This window comes from Oncorhynchus mykiss, chromosome 3, assembly GCF_013265735.2.
Source record: "Oncorhynchus mykiss isolate Arlee chromosome 3, USDA_OmykA_1.1, whole genome shotgun sequence".
Classification (NCBI taxonomy): Eukaryota; Metazoa; Chordata; class Actinopteri; order Salmoniformes; family Salmonidae; genus Oncorhynchus; species Oncorhynchus mykiss.
The window spans coordinates 5083923-5105435 of record NC_048567.1 but is presented as its reverse complement, the minus strand read 5'-3'; the positions used below and the strand labels follow the sequence as shown (position 1 = coordinate 5105435).

The window sequence follows — 21513 nt, the reverse complement described above, 5'->3', positions numbered from 1 at the left end:
CTAATCAAGAGGAATACTAATCGGAGGCCCTGATTCAGATATGTCTCCCACTGTCCTCTAACCATAACTTAAACCCTTACCTTAAGCCTAAACCTAACCGAAAGTCTAACCCTCAACCTAGCTTCATGTGCACATCCCAGTTCAACCCTAGCCTCATATTACCTCGATTTACCTCGACTAACCTGTACCCCTACACATTGACACATTGACTCGGTACCGGTACCCCCTGTATAGAGTCTCGTTATTGTTATTTTATTGTGTTACTTTGTTCTTCTTATTTTTTTATTTTAACCAACACAAAAAATATGCATTGTTGCTTGTAAGTAAGCATTTGATTTGATTTGAACCCTAACCCTGGCTTCATGTCCGCATACCAGCTCAACCCTAACCCGGGGCTCTCGAGTGGCGCAACGGTCTAAGACACTGCATCTCAGTGCTAGAGGCATCACTACAGACCCTGGTTTGATTCCAGGCTGTATCACAACCTGCCGTGATTGGGAGTCCCATAAGGCGGAGCACAATTGGACCAGCCTAGTCCGGGTGAGGGTTTGGCCGGGTTAGGCCGTCATTGTAAATAAGAATTTGTTCTTGCTTAGTTAAATAAAGGTTAAATAAAAAATTAAAACAACCCTAAACCTAGCTTCATGTTCACATCCCAGTTCAACCCTAACCTTTGACCCAACCCTAAACCTGGCTCCATGTCCACATCCCAGTTCAACCCTAACCTTAGACCCAACCCTAAACCTGGCTCCATGTCCACATCCCAGTTCAACCCTAACCTTAGACCCAACCCTAAACCTGGCTCCATGTCCACATCCTGGTTCAACCCTAACCTTAGACCCAACCCTAAACCTAGCTCCATGTCCACATCCCAGTTCAACCCTAACCTTAGACCCGACCCTAAACCTGGCTCCATGTCCACATCCCAGTTCAACCCTAACCTTAGACCCAACCCTAAACCTGGCTCCATGTCCACATCCTGGTTCAACCCTAACCTTAGACCCAACCCTAAACCTGGCTCCATGTCCACATCCTGGTTCAACCCTAACCTTAGACCCAACCCTAAACCTGGCTCCATGTCCACATCCTGGTTCAACCCTAACCTTAGACCCGACCCTAAACCTGGCTCCATGTCCACATCCTGGTTCAACCCTAACCTTAGACCCAACCCTAAACCTGGCTCCATGTCCACATCCTGGTTCAACCCTAACCTTAGACCCAACCCTAAACCTAGCTCCATGTCCACATCCCAGTTCAACCATAACCCTGGCTTCAACCACCACTCTAACTATAAGGTGTGTAGAATTCCATTCGACAAGATCAGGGTAAGTATGTAAAAAGTAGAATAACATGATTAATGGTTAATGAGCATAACATCAGATCAGAGAATCATATCATCCATAATCCCAAGTTAATCACCATTTCTCACAACCATATCACATTGTCCACATGCTACCAAGGCACCTTGGCAAGTCATTACAGATGCAGTCTGTCAGGCAACAAATGACATGATCGTGTCAATCCTAAAGAGATGGGTGTGGCTATTGCTAAGACCTAGACCTAATCTGGTCTTTCTCTGCAACATGGTACACCTGGCTACTCTAACATATGTGTGTGGCTAGCTAATCTAATGATGACAGGCACCTTCCCTGATTGGTGCCAGTTTGAATCAGTGACGTTCTGGTTTGTTTAAGAGACAGCTGCTACTAACTGTGATTTCCATGTCTGAATGAGTGAGAAAATGTGAGTGTGAGGAAGTGAGAGAGAGAGCGCGAGAGAGAGGAAGTGAGAGAGAGGAAGTGAGAGAAAGAGACAGACAGAGAGTGAGAGAAAAGGGGGTATAGAGAGGGACAGAGTATGGCAATATTAGTGTGTGTTTGGGTAAATGCTTAAAAATCCCTCTGTCCTGATGCAGCCACATTGCGCTAAGCTAAGGAGCCAGTGTCTGAGGATGATAGTGGTGTGTAACTGCAGCCACGTAGCTCTAAACTGAGGAGACAGTGTTCATTCTTCATGTCTGAGGATGATAGTGGTGTGTAACTGCAGCCACGTAGCTCTAAACTGAGGAGACAGTGTTCATTCTTCATGTCTGAGGATGATAGTGGTGTGTAACTGCAGCCACGTAGCTCTAAACTGAGGAGCCAGTGTTCATGTCTGAGGATGATAGTGGTTTTAGTTCTCTCTCTTCCTTCTTAAAATAACCCAAACTACAGACAACCATACAGTACATAGAGCATGTCCTTACACCGCTTTCAATATCTGTGCTGCGTCTCTTTCTCCCACCGATGTCTTGTCTCTCAGTGTCAGACTACAGAACTTGTGTTTTAAGATCTGTAGACAGTGAGTGAGACAGAGAAAAACAAAGGGAGGGGGAAAGAGAGCGAGAGTAAAAGAGAGAGAAAAGAAAGAGCGAGATCAAGATTAACATTATCAATATTATTGCTTTATTACAAACAGACTAGTATATCCCTGTCTTACTTCACCATCGTTGATATGTTTACGTCTCTCTCTCCCTCTCCCTCTCTCTCCCTCTCTCTCTCCCTTCCACTCTTTCCCTCTTTCTCTTCAGAAACTCTGTGCTTTCGGTATAATATAGGGTGGTGCCCTATCTCTATGTCCCTCATTCTCTCACTGAAATCTGTCATCAAGAGAAGAGGGACAAACCACTGGGGGGAGAGGGAGAGGGAGGGAGGGAGGGAAAATATTCACAGGACAATAGAAGAAACTTGTCATGGAAAAATAACACCAGTCACGCCACACCCTGAATAGAAATAGAGGGAGAGATGGATGAGGAGGAGGAGGGAGAGGAGGAGGGAGGAGAGATGGTGTAGGGGGGAGAGATGGAGGAGGGAGAGGAGGAGGGAGGAGAGATGGAGTAGGAGAGATAGAGGAGGAGAGATCGAGGGAGAGATGGAGGAAGCGGAGGGAGAGATGGTGGAGGAGAGATGGAGGAGAGATGGGGGAAGTGGAGGGAGAGATGGAGGAGATATGGAGGAGGAGAGACGGAGGATGCGGAGGGCGAGATGTAGGACATATGGAGGAGGAGAGACGGAGGAGGCGGAGGGCGAAATGGAGGAGAAGAGATGAAGGAGGGAGAGATGGAGGAGGTAGAGGAACAGGAGGAGGAGGAAGAGGAAGAGAGAGGAGAGATGGAGGAGAGATGGAGGAAGAGAGATGGAGGAGGGGGAGAGAGATGAGGAGAAATGGAGGAGGGAGAGATGGAGGTGGGAGAGATGGAGGAGGAGGAGGAGGAAGAAGAGGAGGAAGAGGAGGAGCGAGGAGAGATGGAGAGAGAGATGGAGGAGAGATGGAGGAGGAGGGGGAGATGGAGAAGGAGAGATGGAGGAGATATGGAGGAGGGAGAGATGGGGAGAGATGGAGGAGGAGAGATGGAGGAGGGAGAGATGGAGGAGATGTGGAGGAGGGAGAGATGGAGGGAGAGATGGAGGAGATATGGAGGAGGGAGAGATGGAGGAGCTGGAGGGAGAGATGGAGGAGGAGAGAGTAGAGATGGAGGAGGGAGAGATGGAGGAGATATGGAGGAAGGAGAGATGGAGGAGATATGGAGGAGGGAGAGATGGAGGAGCTAGAGGGAGAGATGGAGGAGGAGAGATGGAGGAGATATGGAGGAGGGAGAGATGGAGGGAGAGGTGGAGGAGGAGAGATGGAGGAGATATGGACGAGGGAGAGATGGAGGGAGAGGTGGAGGAGGGAGAGACGGAGGAGGGAGAGATGGAGGAGGTAGAGATGGAGGAAGGAGAGATGGAGGAGGAGATAAGGAGGAGCTGGAGGGAGAGATGGAGGAACTGGAGGGAGAGATGGAGGAACTGGAGGGAGAGATGGAGGAGGGAGATATGGAGGTGCTGGAGGGAGAGATGGAGGAGGGAGAGATGGAGGAGATATGGAGGAGGGAGAGATGGAGGAGCTGGAGGGAGAGATGGAGGAACTGGAGGGAGAGATGGAGGAGGGAGAGATGGAGGAGGGAGAGATGGAGGAACTGGAGGGAGAGATGGAGGAGGGAGAGATGGAGGAGCTGGAGGGAGAAATGGAGGAGTGAGAGATGGAGGAACTGGAGGGAGAGATGGAGGAGGGAGAGATGGAGGAGCTGGAGGGAGAGATGGAGGAGGGAGAGATGGAGGAACTGGAGGGAGAGATGGAGGAGGGAGAGATGGAGGAGGGAGAGATGGAGGAACTGGAGGGAGAGATGGAGGAGGGAGAGATGGAGGAGCTGGAGGGAGAGATGGAGGAACCGGAGGGAGAGATGGAGGAGGGAGATATGGAGGTGCTGGAGGGAGAGACGGAGGAGGGAGAGATGGAGGAGATATGGAGGAGGGAGAGATGGAGGAGCTGGAGGGAGAGATGGAGGAACTGGAGGGAGAGATGGAGGAGGGAGAGATGGAGGAGGGAGAGATGGAGGAACTGGAGGGAGAGATGGAGGAGGGAGAGATGGAGGAGCTGGAGGGAGAGATGGAGGAGTGAGAGATGGAGGAACTGGAGGGAGAGATGGAGGAGGGAGAGATGGAGGAGCTGGAGGGAGAGATGGAGGAGGGAGAGATGGAGGAACTGGAGGGAGAGATGGAGGAGCTGGAGGGAGAGATGGAGGAACTGGAGGGAGAGATGGAGGAGGGAGAGATGGAGGAGCTGGAGGGAGAGATGGAGAAGATGTGGAGGAGGAGGAGGAGGAGGAGGAGATAAAACAAGAGACATCAAAGAACCATTGTGTTTTATGTCAATACAGAACAGCTAGGCAACACCAATTACCATGTTCACTGAGACGGAGACACAACAGTGTCAGGCTAGCATACAGACATAAAAGGGGATAGCCACATCATATACTTTACATGTACACTCAGCCATAGGTGCTAGAGAGAAATACAATGCATAGAATGCAGTGCTGACAGAAAGAAAGCTAAACAGAATACATCATGTACAGTCAGGTTAGCATACTGCACAAGGCAGAAACTAAACACAGACCACCAGATGTGTATCCATGTAATGTGTACATTTACATACGGTGCCTTCCAAAAGTATTCAGGCCCCTTGACTTTTTCCACATTTTGTTACATTACAGCCTGATTCTAAAATGGATTTAAAAAAACAACTTCATCAATCTACACACAATATTCCATAATGAAAAAAATGAAAACAGAAATACCTTATTTACATAAGTATTCAGACCCTTTGCTATGAGACTCTAAATTGAGCTCAGGTGCATCCTGTTTCCATTGATCATCCTTGAGATGTTTCTATAACTTGATTGGAGTCCGCATTGGTGAAATTCAATTGATCGGACATGATTTAGAAATGTCATGTACTGTCATGTTGTGTCTTGTTTCTGTCCTTTCCCTTCACCCTGTCTCCCTCTGCTGGTCGTTGTTAGGTTACCTTTTCTCCCCCTCTTTCCCCCAGCTGTGCCTTGTCTCCTCCTAACTACCTCGTCACCCCTTTTCCCACCTGTTCCCTTTTTCCCTCTGATTAGTCCTCTATATCTCTCTCTGTTTCTGCTCCTGTCTTTGTCGGATTCTTGTTTGTGTTGTTCATGCCTGAACCAGACTATCGTCATGTTTGCTGCAACCTTGTCCTGTCCTGTCGGAACCTGCCGGTCCATCTGAGCCTACGTTTTGTTTTGTTATTAAAGAAGCTCTGTTTACGTTAATTCGCTTTTGGGTCCTCATTCACGCACCGTAACAAGAAAGGCATAAACCTGTCTATATAAGGTTCCACAGTTGACAGTGCATGTCAGTGCATGTCAGAGCAAAAAAACATTTTTTTTTATTTTTTATAAATTAGCAAAAATGTCTAAAAACCTATTTTTGCTTTTTCATTATGGGGTATTGTGTGTAGATTGATGAGGGGGGAAAAAATAATGTAATCAATTTTAGAATAAGGCTGTAACCTAACAAAATGTGGAAAAAGTCAAGGAGTCTGAATACTTTCCGAAGGCACTGTACATACTTGTCAGATACAGTACATTACAGTACATTATTTACAGTACATTTATTATCTCACATGAGCTTAGCTGGCTTTACGTTTCATTAACTGTGTGTGTGTGTGTGTGTGTGTGTGTGTGTGCGTGTGTGTGTGTGTGTGTGCGCGTGTGCGTGTGCGTGTGTGCGTGTGTGTGTGTGTGTGTATTGTCAATAAGAATGTGGACGACAGATGAAATGCTGACTTTCTAACCTGTCATGGTAGAAAAGGTTATGAACACAAAAAATGTGCTGTGGAAAAAAGTGAACTATGACAGGAAGTCGATTTAACATTGAGTAAATCCATCCAACCAGCCAGTAGGTTTGATTAGTCTGTGATTCTGGTACCATAGCTCCGCCCATTTGACCTTTGGAGCCACCCCAATGAATCAACCAATCAATCAGCCTTAGGAAGTATTTATATTGCTGTGATATGTGTTATGTTTCCAGGATAGGTCTAACCTGCATACTGTCCTCAATTAATTTTGTCTTCAGAGCTTCTGCAGCAGAGAGCCTGGATGACGGGGTTTTCTCCAGCATCCTAAAAGAGAGACAGCACATGGTTCTGGATAAGTTAAGGGTTCGGGTTTGAAGGTGGGTAAGACACTCTTTATCCTGTATTATCATTTTTTGTACATGTTGAAGCACAATGTGAGAGGGTTGAACTCTGACCTATGTGTTACTGAGTTGACCCTTACATTCTCCAGCTAATGCCTTCTCACCTTTGCATGAGTGTGTTGAGCTCCAGAGAGTATCTGCCTGTCAGTCTGGGGGTTTCTCCCTCCACTATCTTCATCACAACTGACAAGAAGTTGTGTCCTTCAAAGGCGTGTGACAGGCAACACATCTCATACAGGATACAGCCTATGGCCCTGAAACACACACATACACACAATCAGCCAACACATCTCATACAGGATACAGCCTATGGCCCTGAAACACACACACAATCAGCCAACACAGTTCACAATGGTAGTGATATCATCAACACCTCTGGGTACACCTGTATTGGTTAAGGATACTGGATCCACTGGTCCTGACCCTTGGAAGGGGTGTGCGACCTGACACTCTGATCTACTGTGTAATTGAATCGATAAATCAATGTCGTCTCATATTTCCAATATGACTAATACCCCACATGGACTCTAAACAGACCAGTAAGAAGTGAGAACATTAACACATCTGGTAATGGAACTGTGCACATCTTATATCGAGGTGTAATGAAGCTCCCTTCTCCTGCAGGTTGTTTGGCATCAAAGGAAAGTGGCCATGAATAAACAGATTAGATGGGAGAATAATAAATGCCCGCCAGACATATGTGAATGAATATACTAGCTCCCGTTATTACTCTTGGTGGAATAGAGAGATAACCAAACGATGACAGGAAGCAGATGGAAGTTAGAGAGTTAAAGGTATTATTTGTCAATCATCCACCTCTTTGTCTTTAATATCTCTTAATCTCTTGTTTTATTGCATCCTGCCACACAGTACACCAGAACAACAATGCACGTAATACAAATGGACAGAGTGATTCTACAATGAATATGAATGTATTCAGATACCATAATGGAGGATAAACAAACAATATCATCTACATTTCCCTGGAAGCCTCCATCTCATTTTCCATATCCAATGTTACATTGTTTTTATATCAAGTAATAATTGTATTATTTGATGTAAAATAAGAAGAAGGGATTGGGAAGAGGAGTGGACATCCATGTATTACAGGGATTTCAAACATCTACCACCAGGCAATGTCTCATTGTGACCTAACAGAGTTGTGACTCTACTTGTTGCTCTAATCCTCGTACTCTTTCTAACCCTTAAAGTCCATCTCCCACTTCCTGTCTTTACTTGTTACCTACAGTGAGCCCTCTTCTCCTTGTGAGATCAGCTAAACGGGCCGTGCGTGGTACAGTAGAGCGGTCGAGGCGTGAGGTGACCACTTCCTCTTTCATTAGTGTGGTCTATTGGAAGAGACGCTGAGCCTTGCGGAGTGAGGAGGAGTGGGAGGCAACAGACTACCCAGAGGGCTGTGTATCAGTGTCTGAGATCACCACCATCTCCTCAAGTGGCTTCTTGGTCTCTTCCTCTCTGTCGGATAGAATAAGCCAATTTTCCACTCCCACTCTGGGATTAGTGGTCATTTCCTCTTGAAAACAGATGAATAGGGAAAGAAGGGGGGAAGGCCAGGGGTGGAAGGAAGCTGCTGGCAGCTGGGAGGGACAGTGCAGAGTTGACAGACCTTTTGTCTCCATTCAGTACTATGTTCTACCGGCTCTACTTATTTTTCTCCAAGAAATCAGATTCTTCTTCATGAATAACTTCTCATAAAGACTATTATTTGAAACCATGGAGCACTGGTGCTGAAGGAAGTCATGTACAGTTACTACTGTTGCATTCTTTTCAAAGAACTTTGAGCTCAGTAGATGAGGGATCTATAGTCTATCTATAGAAAGATGAGGGATCTATAGTCGCTCTTGGTATTAAAGGTGTTCTTTATGCTCTCCTGCTGATCAGAGCAACGGCCATATCGACTCCATTCATCATTATACATGAATCCATTTCTACCCCTCTTCTACACTTCATTACTCATCACATATTCCAGTCCATATCCAAAGTGCCTCTTAGCCATGCTCCTTTTGGACTGCTTTGAAGGAAATACCAGCCAAATCTCACAATGAGTGTCTGCCTTGATACGTGACAGCATTCTGAACTCAGCACTGTAGCAGAAAGCAGAGACGGAGGAGGAAACTGGATGTCAACAACTCTCTTGAGGTTCGGAGGGGAATGAGAAAAAAAAAGAACTCATCTTCAAAACACAGAGCTCTAAACAGGTGTTTGTTTCATTAAAAGTCTTAAACATGACAAACATTCACATAATAAAACTTGTGGTGGCTGCCACAACACAAAACACGCGTTACAAGTGTTAAGAAAGTTACTACACACATAAACAAACAGTGCAGCATCAAGATAAATGTCAATGTCCACTCACCGTTCAACCTATCTAACCTTACCTTTCTTTACATTTGAACTTTAACCTAACTTTGACCTTTCTGTCTTTGAGCCTCAGTGTGCTGCTCCACCTTCCTACCAGATATCAGACTTGGAGTCGTAACCGTGGTGGTTCAGGACTTCAGGGCTCATGTAGTAAGGCGTGCCCGTGAAGGTGGTGGCCAGGTCACATGACCCCATCAACAGACAGGACACCCCAAAATCACCTGAACGGAGGAAGAGCAACACTTATAATAATAATATATTATATTTGTAGAGGGCCATTTGCATAAGATAGGAAACAAAACAAAGAACAATAAACAGCAACAATACATTGCCTAATAATGCTAAATCTAGACTATGATTATTTCCAAACTGGAACCTGTTCCTATTTCCTGTGCCCTCATTGATCCCATCTGAAAGGACCAGGGGGATGGGTGTGAGCACTATGCAGAAGGACAATAAAAAGGCTGAAAGAAGTGTCCGCCATATTGCTTTCACCTATCCAGTCCTCTTTCGAGTGACAAGGATGAGTCATCATAGGAAGAGGAAAGAAAGACAGTTTTATGTTTGGAATTGAACCATTAGCACATTAAAGTAGACAGTTTTCTGCTTTGGAATTGAACCATCAGCACATTTTCTGTATGGAATTGAAAAATTAGCACATTAAAGTAGACCGTTTTCTGTTTGGAATTGAACCTTTAGCACATTTTCTGTTTTTAGAATTGAACCATTATCACATTAAAGTAGACAGTTTTCCATTTGTAATTGAACCATCAGCACATTAAAGTGCATGCCCTGATTATGTTCTTGTCAAGTGTCAATGTGCAGCGGGTAGGAAGGAGTCAGGCGCAGGACAAAGAACTGAGTAAAAAAACTACTTTACTCGAATAAACAACAAAATAAATTCCACGCAGGGAAAATACTCCAGATCACAGAAAATAGCGAACACTTCACAACGAACAAACACGCACAAAACCATGTGGGAACCAGAGGGTTAAATAGGGAATAAATAATAATGTAATGGAAACCAGGTGTGTACAATAAAGACAAAACAAATGGACAATGAAACATAGATCGGTGGCGGCTAGAAAACCGGTGACGTCGACCGCCGAACACCGCCGGAACAAGGAGAGGCACCAACTTCGGCAGAAGTTGTGACAGTACCCCCCGCCCCCTTGATGCACGGCTCTAGCAGCACACCAACACCGGCCTCGGGGACGACCCGGAGGACAAGGCGCAGGACGATCCAGGTGGAGGACGATTCCCGCAGTAAGGAAGGGTCCAGGATGTCCTCCACCGGCACCCAGCATCTCTCCTCCGGACTGTACCCCTCCCACTCCACGAGGTACTGAAGGCCCCTCGCCCGATGCCTTGATTGCTCGAACAGTATTCGCCGGGGCCCCCTCGATATCCAGAGGGGGCGGAGGAACCTCCCGCACCTCAGACTCTGGAGCGGACCAGCCACCACCGGCCTGAGGAGAGACACATGGAACGAGGGGTTAATACGGTAATCAGGGGGAGCTATAACCTATAACAATCCCCGTTCCGTCTCCTCAGGACTTTAAATGGCCCCACAAACCGTGGACCCAGCTTCCGGCAGGGCAGGCGAAGGGGCAGGTTTCGAGAGCCAGACCCGGTCGGCCTCACTGCGGTGGCGGTCGGCGCTCCCCTTCTGCCGCCTGATGGCCCGTTGCAGGTGCACATGGGCAGCGTCCCATGTCTCCTCCGAGCGCCGAAACCATTCATCCACCGCAGGTGCCTCGATCTGGCTCTGATTCCACGGTGCCAGGACCGGCTGATACCTAGTACACATTGAAAAGGGGATAGGTTAGTGGAGGAGTGGCGGAGGGAGTTTTGGGCCATCTCTACCCAGGGGATGAAAGCCGCCCACTCCCCCGGCCGGTCCTGGCAATAGGACCGCAGAAACATACCCACATCCTGGTTAACTCTCTCCACCTGCCCATTAGCAGGTGGAGAGAGTTCACCTGCCCATTAGCAGGTGGAGAGAGTTCACCTGCCCATTAGCAGGTGGAGAGAGTTCACCTGCCCATTAGCAGGTGGAGAGAGTTCACCTGCCCATTAGCAGGTGGAGAGAGTTCACCTGCCCATTAGCAGGTGGAGAGAGTTCACCTGCCCATTAGCAGGTGGAGAGAGTTCACCTGCCCATTAGCAGGTGGAGAGAGTTCACCTGCCCATTAGCAGGTGGAGAGAGTTCACCTGCCCATTAGCAGGTGGAGAGAGTTCACCTGCCCATTAGCAGGTGGAGAGAGTTCACCTGCCCATTAGCAGGTGGAGAGAGTTCACCTGCCCATTAGCAGGTGGAGAGAGTTCACCTGCCCATTAGCAGGTGGAGAGAGTTCACTTGCCCATCAGGTGAAAACCTGATGTGAGGCTGACCGAGAACCCCAGACGTTCCATAAACACCCTCCAGACCCTAGACGTGAACTGGGGACCCCGATCAGAAACTATATCCTCAGGCACCCCGTAGTGTGGGAAGACATGGGTGAACAGGGCCTCCGCAGTCTGTAGAGCCGTAGGGAGACCCGGCAAAGGAAGGAGATGGCAGAAAACCGATCCACAACAACCAGGATCGTGGTGTTTCCCTGTGACGGAGGATGTTCCGTCACAAAATCCACTGATTGGTGGATTGTGGAACCGGTAGGGGTTGTAATTTCCCTCTGGGCAGGTGTCTAGGTGCCTTGCACTGGGCGCACACCAGCAGGAGGAAACATAAACCCTCACGTCCTTAGCTAAAGTGGGCCACCAGTACTTCCCACTAAGACAGCGCACCGTCCTACCGATGCCAGGGTGACCAGAGGAGGGGGACGTATGGGCCCAATAGATCAAACGGTCGCGGACAGCAGAACGTACAGACTCCCAGCTGGACATTGGGGGGGAGTGGGCTCTGTACGTAACACCCGCTCGATGTCCACATCCAGCTCCCACACCACCGGTGCCACCAGGCAAGAGGCCGGGAGTATGGGAGTGGGATCCATGGGCCGCTCCTCTGTGTCATACATCCGGGACAGTGTGTCTGCCTTAGTGTTCTGGGAACCTGGTCTGTAGGACAGGGTGAAAACAACACGGGTAAAGAACATGGCCCACCTTGCCTGGCGAGGGTTCAGTCTCTGTGGTCTCTATAGATTGCGGTGGTCAGTCCAGATGAGGAAGGGGTGTTTAGCCCCCTCAAGCCAATGTCTCCACACTTTCAAAACCAGTAGCTCCCGGTCCCCCACATCATATTTAAGCTCCGCCGAGCTGAGCTTCTTCAAAAAGAAAGCACAGGGGCGGAGTTTGGGTGGCGTACTCGAGCGCTGAGACAGCACAGCACCTATCCCAGCCTCAGATGCATCCACCTCCACTATAAATGCCAAGGAGGGATCGGGATGATTCAGCACGGGAGCCTGGGTAAACAGAGCCTTCAGGTGACCAAAAGCCCTATCCGCCCTAGCCGAACACTGCAGTCACACCGGTCCCCTCTTAAGCAGTGAGGTAATGGGAGCCGCTACCTGACCAAAGCCCCAGATAAACCTCCGGTAGTAGTTGGCAAACCCTAAGAACCGCTGCACCCCCTTAACCGTGGTTGGAGTCGGGCGAATTAGGCACGGCTGAAATGCGGTCATTTTCCATCTCCACCCCTGACGTGGAAAGGCGGTACCCTAGGAAGGAAACAGACTGTTGAAAGAACAGACACTTCTCAGCCTTCACGTACACGTGATGCTCCAACAGTCGACCAAGCACCTTGCGCACCAGGGACACAGGCTCGGCGCGTGTAGCGGAGTATATCAGAATGTCGCTGATATACACCACTACACCCTGCAGTGTGTAGTGAAAATATGAAAATATATATCCCAGAAAATATGGTCTACAAAGGATTGGAAGACTGATGGAGCATTCATCAACCCGTACGTCATGACGAGGTACTCATAGTGCCCAGAGGTGGTACTAAATGCCGTCTTCCGCCAAACGCCGCCGGAACAAGGACAGGCACCAACTTCGGCGGAAGTCGTGACAGTTCAATTGTCTTAATTTGTTCAAGTGAATTACATATTTGATCTAAATCTTGTGAGCAAACAACTGGCAGTGATTTACACAGTGGGCTACAGATGGTGTGCTGTCTATAAACTGTGTGCTGTGTATAAACTGTGTGCTGTGTATAAACTGTGTGCTGTGTATAAACTGTGTGCTGTGTATAAACTGTGTGCTGTGTATAAACTGTGTGCTGTGTATAAACGGTGTGCTGTGTATAAACGGTGTACTGTGTATAAACTGTGTGTTGTGTATAAACTGTGTGCTGTGTATAAACTGTGTGCTGTGTATAAACTGTGTGCTGTGTATAAACGGTGTACTGTGTATAAACGGTGTGCTGTGTATAAACTGTGTGCTGTGTATAAACTGTGTGCTGTGTATAAACTGTGTGCTGTGTATAAACTGTGTGCTGTGTATAAACTGTGTGCTGTGTATAAACTGTGTGCTGTCTATAAACTGTGTGCTGTGTATAAACTGTGTGCTGTGTATAAACTGTGTGCTGTGTATAAACTGTGTGCTGTGTATAAACTGTGTGCTGTGTATAAACTGTGTGTTGTGTATAAACTGTGTGTTGTGTATAAACTGTGTGCTGTGTATAAACTGTGTGCTGTGTATAAACTGTGTGCTGTGTATAAACTGTGTGCTGTGTATAAACTGTGTGCTGTGTATAAACTGTGTGCTGTGTATAAACTGTGTGCTGTCTATAAACTGTGTGCTGTGTATAAACTGTGTGCTGTGTATAAACTGTGTGCTGTGTATAAACTGTGTGCTGTGTATAAACTGTGTGCTGTGTATAAACTGTGTGTTGTGTATAAACTGTGTGTTGTGTATAAACTGTGTGCTGTGTATAAACTGTGTGCTGTGTATAAACTGTGTGCTGTGTATAAACTGTGTGCTGTGTATAAACGGTGTGCTGTGTATAAACGGTGTGCTGTGTATAAACGGTGTGCTGTGTATAAACTGTGTGCTGTGTATAAACTGTGTGCTGTGTATAAACTGTGTGCTGTGTATAAACTGTGTGCTGTGTATAAACTGTGTGCTGTGTATAAACTGTGTGCTGTGTATAAACGGTGTGCTGTGTATAAACGGTGTGCTGTGTATAAACTGTGTGCTGTGTATAAACTGTGTGCTGTGTATAAACTGTGTGCTGTGTATAAACGTCGTGCTGTGTATAAACGGTGTGCTGTGTATAAACGGTGTACTGTGTATAAACGGTGTGCTGTGTATAAACTGTGTGCTGTGTATAAACTGTGTGCTGTGTATAAACTGTGTGCTGTGTATAAACGGTGTACTGTGTATAAACGGTGTGCTGTGTATAAACTGTGTGCTGTGTATAAACTGTGTGCTGTGTATAAACTGTGTGCTGTGTATAAACTGAGTGCTGTGTATAAACTGTGTGCTGTGTATAAACTGAGTGCTGTGTATAAACTGTGTGTACTTTCAACAGTTTTGTATTCCTGTAAGGGGTGCGTAATCAGTGGCAGGGAAGTCAGACGCAGGAGAGCAGAATTTAGTAATAACCGGAGCAGTTTAATAGCAAAACCCACAGCATAAAAATAACAAGTATATTGGGTACAAAACCCGTCACGCACCAAACAGCACGTGCACAAGCACTTACAATAAACAATCCCAGACAAAGACATGGGGGGAACAGAGGGTTAAATACACAACAAATGATTGAGGGAATTGAAACCAGGTGTGAGGAAAAACAAGACAAAACACATGGAAAATTAAAAGTGGATCGATGATGGCTAGAAGACTGGCGACGCCGACCGCCGAGTGCCGCCCAAACAAGGAGAGGACCCGACTTCGGCGGAAGTCGTGACAATTCATCCATTACCTTTGTAGATAATTGTATGCCGCAGACATATGGAGAGAGCCTTAGAATTTAACAGGAGTGACACAGCCTCCCTGCACTTTTAAGGACTAGCATACATTTCAAACAAACAAAAAAACTCCCATGGGCCCCTGCTGCATTGGAACTCACCGATTTTAACTATGTTCCTTTTCAGGAAGATATTTTTGGCCTTCAGATCTCTGTGGAGGATGCGCCTGGGACAGAGGAGGCAGGACAAACAGACATCAGCAGACAGGAAGACAGGCAGAAATACAATAAAGAAATAAACCTTGCACGATGCAATCATGATACTTTGAAGTCCAAAATATATCCTTGTTTAGATCCCTGTGGTTCTTAGACCTCCCCCTTATGTACTCTTCATTTTTGACAAAAGTATAAATACAGTATGAACCTGTTATGCATGTAGTGGAGTCCAAGCAGCAGCTGGATCAGCCAATCGGTGACCTGGGTCTCAGGCAAGCTCTGCCCTGCTTCTCTCACTTCCTCCAGATGACAGTCCAAGTCCCTGTCCTAGAGCATAGAGTATTATGGTAACAGACTTAGATATTCATACAGATACCCACATCACAATAAATGCATGCAATTGTATACAGGCGCATGCACGCACACACCCACCAACACACAATTGTGGATACACATTGTGGAAAACCTTTGACAAAACACCCATTCCGATACGTCTATAAGTTCATTCATTTCCATTCTGGGGGAAATGTGCATCAACTCTAACTGTAAGAGCTAAGTGCATCAACACTAAGAGAGCTCTGAATCCTCGTCTCTATTTTACACTCCAGACAGAAAGGTCTTCTGTCAGCTGCCATTGTGACCATTTAACTGTCTGTGAGGATAAGCTGGAATAAGATCTGAGCTGGCTTCATTCTCTCTAATGGGACTTCCAGTGAGAACAGAACAGCACCAATGAACTTCTTAATGGAACTGTGGGGGTGTCCTCACGGGTTCATTCTGAGAGGCACGGAGTAGGTTGTGATGCTCTGGCAGTGTGTGTGTGTGTGTGTGTGTGTGTGTGTGTGTGTGTGTGTGTGTGTGTGTGTGTGTGTGTGTGTGTGTGTGTGTGTGTGTGTGTGTGTGTGTGTGTGTGTGTGTGCACATGCCTGCGAGCATGCCTGCATGCATCTGAGCTTCTGTGTAGTGGGGGAAAGTCTATGTTGTGTGTATATGGGGGGTGATGGAACAACATAAGCTGTATCTGTGTCAGGTGGGGTAAAAGTGCTTTAAGGCAACTGTTTAATGAAATAATTAAGACACAGAAATGACTAGAGGGAGTCCGACCGCAATTTATTTGATTATGCCTCCTGGATCAGACTTGATGCGCTGTTAAAAAAAAAAGTATCTCTCTCCACCCTGCTGCAGCGACCACCACAGAACATCAACAGTGTTCATAGCGTTGTCTCTTTCTCCTCCCTGTTGCAGTGACCACCACAGAACAGTGTTTATAGTGTTTATAGTGTTGTCTCTCTCTCCTCCCTGCTGCAGTGACCACCACAGAACATCAACAGTGTTTATAGTGTTGTCTCTCTCTCCTCCCTGTTGCAGTGACCACCACAGAACAGTGTTTATAGTGTTTATAGTGTTGTCTCTCTCTCCTCCCTGCTGCAGTGACCACCACAGAACATCAACAGTGTTCATAGCGTTGTCTCTCTCTCCTCCCTGTTGCAGTGACCACCACAGAACAGTGTTTATAGTGTTTATAGTGTTGTCTCTCTCTCCTCCCTGCTGCAGTGACCACCACAGAACATCAACAGTGTGTATAGTGTTGTCTCTCTCTCCTCCCTACTGCAGCGACCACCACAGAACATCAACAGTGTGTATAGTGTTGTCTCTCTCTCCTCCCTGCTGCAGTGACCACCAAATCAAATCAAATCAAATTTTATTTGTCACATACACATGGTTAGCAGATGTTAATGCGAGTGTAGCGAAATGCTTGTGCTTCTAGTTCCGACAATGCAGTAATAACAAGTAATCTAACTAACAATTCCAAAACTACTGTCTTGTACACAGTGTAAGGGGATAAAGAATATGTACATAAGGATATATGAATGAGTGATGGTACAGAGCAGCATAGGCAAGATACAGTAGATGGTATCGGGTACAGTATGTACAAATGAGATGAGTATGTAAACAAAGTGGCATAGTATAGTATAAAGTGGCTAGTGATACATGTATTACATAAGGATACCGTCGATGATATAGAGTACAGTATATACGTATGCATATGAGATGAATAATGTAGGGTAAGTAACATTTATATAAGGTAGCATTGTTTAAAGTGGCTAGTGATATATTTACATCATTTCCCATCAATTCCCATTATTAAAGTGGCTGGAGTTGAGTCAGTGTCAGTGTGTTGGCAGCAGCCACTCAGTGTTAGTGGTGGCTGTTTAACAGTCTGATGGCCTTGAGATAGAAGCTGTTTTTCAGTCTCTCGGTCCCAGCTTTGATGCACCTGTACTGACCTCGCCTTCTGGATGATAGCGGGGTGAACAGGCAGTGGCTCGGGTGGTTGATGTCCTTGATGATCTTTATGGCCTTCCTGTGACATCGGGTGGTGTAGGTGTCCTGGAGGGCAGGTAGTTTGCCCCCGGTGATGCGTTGTGCAGACCTCACTACCCTCTGGAGAGCCTTACGGTTGAGGGCGGTGCAGTTGCCATACCAGGCGGTGATACAGCCCGCCAGGATGCTCTCGATTGTGCATCTGTAGAAGTTTGTGAGTGCTTTTGGTGACAAGCCAAATTTCTTCAGCCTCCTGAGGTTGAAGAGGCGCTGCTGCGCCTTCTTCACGATGCTGTCTGTGTGAGTGGACCAATTCAGTTTGTCTGTGATGTGTATGCCGAGGAACTTAAAACTTGCTACCCTCTCCACTACTGTTCCATCGATGTGGATAGGGGGGTGTTCCCTCTGCTGTTTCCTGAACATCAACAGTGTTTATAGTGTTGTCTCTCTCTCCTCCCTGCTGCAGTGACCACCACAGAACATCAACAGTGTTCATAGTGTTGTCTCTCTCTCCTCCCTGCTGCAGCGACCACCACAGAACATCAACAGTGTGTATAGTGTTGTCTCTCTCTCCTCCCTGCTGCAACGACCACCACAGAACATCAACAGTGTTTATAGTGTTGTCTCTCTCTCCTCCCTGCTGCAACGACCACCACAGAACATCAACAGTGTTCATAGTGTTGTCTCTCTCCTCCCTGCTGCAGTGACCACCACAGAACATCAACAGTGTTTATAGTGTTGTCTCTCTCTCCTCCCTGCTGCAGTGACCACCACAGAACATCAACAGTGTTCATAGTGTTGTCTCTCTCCTCCCTGTTGCAGTGACCACCACAGAACAGTGTTTATAGTGTTTATAGTGTTGTCTCTCTCTCCTCCCTGCTGCAGTGACCACCACAGAACATGAACAGTGTTTATAGTGTTTATAGTGTTGTCTCTCTCCTCCCTGCTGCAGTGACCACCACAGAACATCAACAGTGTTTATAGTGTTGTCTCTCTCTCCTTCCTGTTGCAGTGACCACCACAGAACATCAACAGTGTTTATAGTGTTGTCTCTCTCTCCTCCCTGCTGCAGTGACCACCACAGAACATCAACAGTGTTTATAGTGGTGTCTCTCTCTCCTTCCTGCTGCAGTGACCACCACAGAACATCAACAGTGTTCATAGTGTTGTCTCTCTCTCCTCCCTGCTGCAGTGACCACCACAGAACAGTGTTTATAGTGTTTATAGTGTTGTCTCTCTCTCCTCCCTGCTGCAGTGATCACCACAGAACATCAACAGTGTTTATAGTGTTGTCTCTCTCTCCTCCCTGCTGCAGTGACCACCACAGAACATAGACAGTGTTTATAGTGTTGTCTCTCTCTCCTCCCTGCTGCAGTGAACACCACAGAACATGAACAGTGTTTATAGTGTTGTCTCTCTCTCCTCCCTGCTGCAGTGACCACCACAGAACATCAACAGTGTTCATAGCGTTGTCTCTCTCTCCTCCCTGTTGCAGTGACCACCACAGAAAAGTGTTTATAGTGTTTATAGTGTTGTCTCTCTCTCCTCCCTGCTGCAGTGACCACCACAGAACATCAACAGTGTTTATAGTGTTGTCTCTCTCTCCTCCCTGCTGCAGTGACCACCACAGAACATCAACAGTGGTCATAGTGTTGTCTCTCTCCTCCCTGCTGCAGTGACCACCACAGAACATCAACAGTGTTTATAGTGTTGTCTCTCTCTCCTTCCTGCTGCAGCGACCACCACAGAACATCAACAGTGTTTATAGTGTTGTCTCTCTCTCCTCCCTGCTGCAGCAACCACCACAGAACATCAACAGTGTTTATAGTGTTGTCTCTCTCTCCTTCCTGCTGCAGTGACCACCACAGAACATCAACAGTGTTTATAGTGTTGTCTCTCTCTCCTTCCTGCTGCAGTGACCACCACAGAACATCAACAGTGTTTATAGTGTTGTCTCTCTCTCCTTCCTGCTGCAGTGACCACCACAGAACATCAACAGTTTTTATAGTGTTGTCTCTCTCTCCTTCCTGCTGCAGTGACCACCACAGAACATCAACAGTGTTTATAGTGATGTCTCTCTCTCCTCCCTGCTGCAGTGACCACCACAGAACATCAACAGTTTTTATAGTGTTGTCTCTCTCTCCTCCCTGCTGCAGTGACCACCACAGAACATCAACAGTGTTTATAGTGTTGCCTCTCTCCTCCCTGCTGCAGTGACCACCACAGAACATCAACAGTGTTTATAGTGTTGTCTCTCTCCTCCCTGCTGCAGTGACCACCACAGAACATGAACAGTGTTTATAGTGTTGTCTCTCTCCTCCCTGCTGCAGCGACCACCACAGAACATCAACAGTGATTATAGTGTTGTCTCTCTCTCCTCCCTGCTGCAGTGACCACCACAGAACATCCACAGTGTTTATAGTGTTGTCTCTCTCTCCTCCCTGCTGCAGTGACCACCACAGAACAGTGTTTATAGTGTTTATAGTGTTGTCTCTCTCTCCTCCCTGCTGCAGTGATCACCACAGAACATCAACAGTGTTTATAGTGTTGTCTCTCTCTCCTCCCTGCTGCAGTGACCACCACAGAACATCAACAGTGTTTATAGTGTTGTCTCTCTCTCCTCCCTGCTGCAGTGAACACCACAGAACATGAACAGTGTTTATAGTGTTGTCTCTCTCTCCTCCCTGCTGCAGTGACCACCACAGAACATCAACAGTGTTCATAGCGTTGTCTCTCTCTCCTCCCTGTTGCAGTGACCACCACAGAAAAGTGTTTATAGTGTTTATAGTGTTGTCTCTCTCTCCTCCCTGCTGCAGTGACCACCACAGAACATCAACAGTGTTTATAGTGTTGTCTCTCTCTCCTCCCTGCTGCAGTGACCACCACAGAACATCAACAGTGGTCATAGTGTTGTCTCTCTCCTCCCTGCTGCAGCGACCACCACAGAACAGTGTTTATAGTGTTTATAGTGTTGTCTCTCTCTCCTCCCTGCTGCAGTGACCACCACAGAACATCAACAGTGTTTATAGTGTTGTCTCTCTCCTCCCTGCTGCAGTGACCACCACAGAACATCAACAGTGTTTATAGTGTTGTCTCTCTCTCCTTCCTGCTGCAGCGACCACCACAGAACATCAACAGTGTTTATAGTGTTGTCTCTCTCTCCTCCCTGCTGCAGCAACCACCACAGAACATCAACAGTGTTTATAGTGTTGTCTCTCTCTCCTTCCTGCTGCAGTGACCACCACAGAACATCAACAGTGTTTATAGTGTTGTCTCTCTCTCCTTCCTGCTGCAGTGACCACCACAGAACATCAACAGTGTTTATAGTGTTGTCTCTCTCTCCTTCCTGCTGCAGTGACCACCACAGAACATCAACAGTTTTTATAGTGTTGTCTCTCTCTCCTTCCTGCTGCAGTGACCACCACAGAACATCAACAGTGTTTATAGTGATGTCTCTCTCTCCTCCCTGCTGCAGTGACCACCACAGAACATCAAAAGTTTTTATAGTGTTGTCTCTCTCTCCTCCCTGCTGCAGTGACCACCACAGAACATCCACAGTGTTTATAGTGTTGCCTCTCTCCTCCCTGCTGCAGTGACCACCACAGAACATCAACAGTGTTTATAGTGTTGTCTCTCTCCTCCCTGCTGCAGTGACCACCACAGAACATGAACAGTGTTTATAGTGTTGTCTCTCTCCTCCCTGCTGCAGCGACCACCACAGAACATCAACAGTGATTATAGTGTTGTCTCTCTCCTCCCTGCTGCAGCGACCACCACAGAACATCAACAGTGATTATAGTGTTGTCTCTCTCTCCTCCCTGCTGCAGTGACCACCACAGAACATCCACAGTGTTTATAGTGTTGTCTCTCTCTCCTCCCTGCTGCATTGACCACCACAGAACATCAACAGTGGTTATAGTGTTGTATCTCTCTCCTTCCTGCTGCAGCAACCACCACAGAACATCAACAGTGTTTATAGTGTTGTCTCTCTCTCCTTCCTGCTGCAGTGACCACCACAGAACATCAACAGTGTTTATAGTGTTGTCTCTCTCTCCTTCCTGCTGCAGTGACCACCACAGAACATCAACAGTGTTTATAGTGTTGTCTCTCTCTCCTTCCTGCTGCAGTGACCACCACAGAACATCAACAGTGTTT

The 21513-nt window shown here is 47.0% G+C and overlaps 1 protein-coding gene across 1 annotated transcript in view; it reads right to left on the bottom strand.

The window, feature by feature from the left end:
• The window catches only part of LOC110520779 (serine/threonine-protein kinase Nek11-like), a 93928-nt gene that overhangs the window by 45029 nt on the left and 27386 nt on the right, over window positions 1-21513 (bottom strand). The window contains exons 4-9 of the mRNA XM_036966585.1: window positions 15242-15360; window positions 14980-15044; window positions 9061-9187; window positions 6689-6838; window positions 6429-6507; window positions 2246-2331 (exon numbers count right to left, since the gene is read on the bottom strand). Of these exons, the coding sequence (XP_036822480.1) occupies window positions 2246-2331; window positions 6429-6507; window positions 6689-6838; window positions 9061-9187; window positions 14980-15044; window positions 15242-15360 (626 nt within the window). The remainder of the gene's footprint in view (window positions 1-2245; window positions 2332-6428; window positions 6508-6688; window positions 6839-9060; window positions 9188-14979; window positions 15045-15241; window positions 15361-21513) is intronic.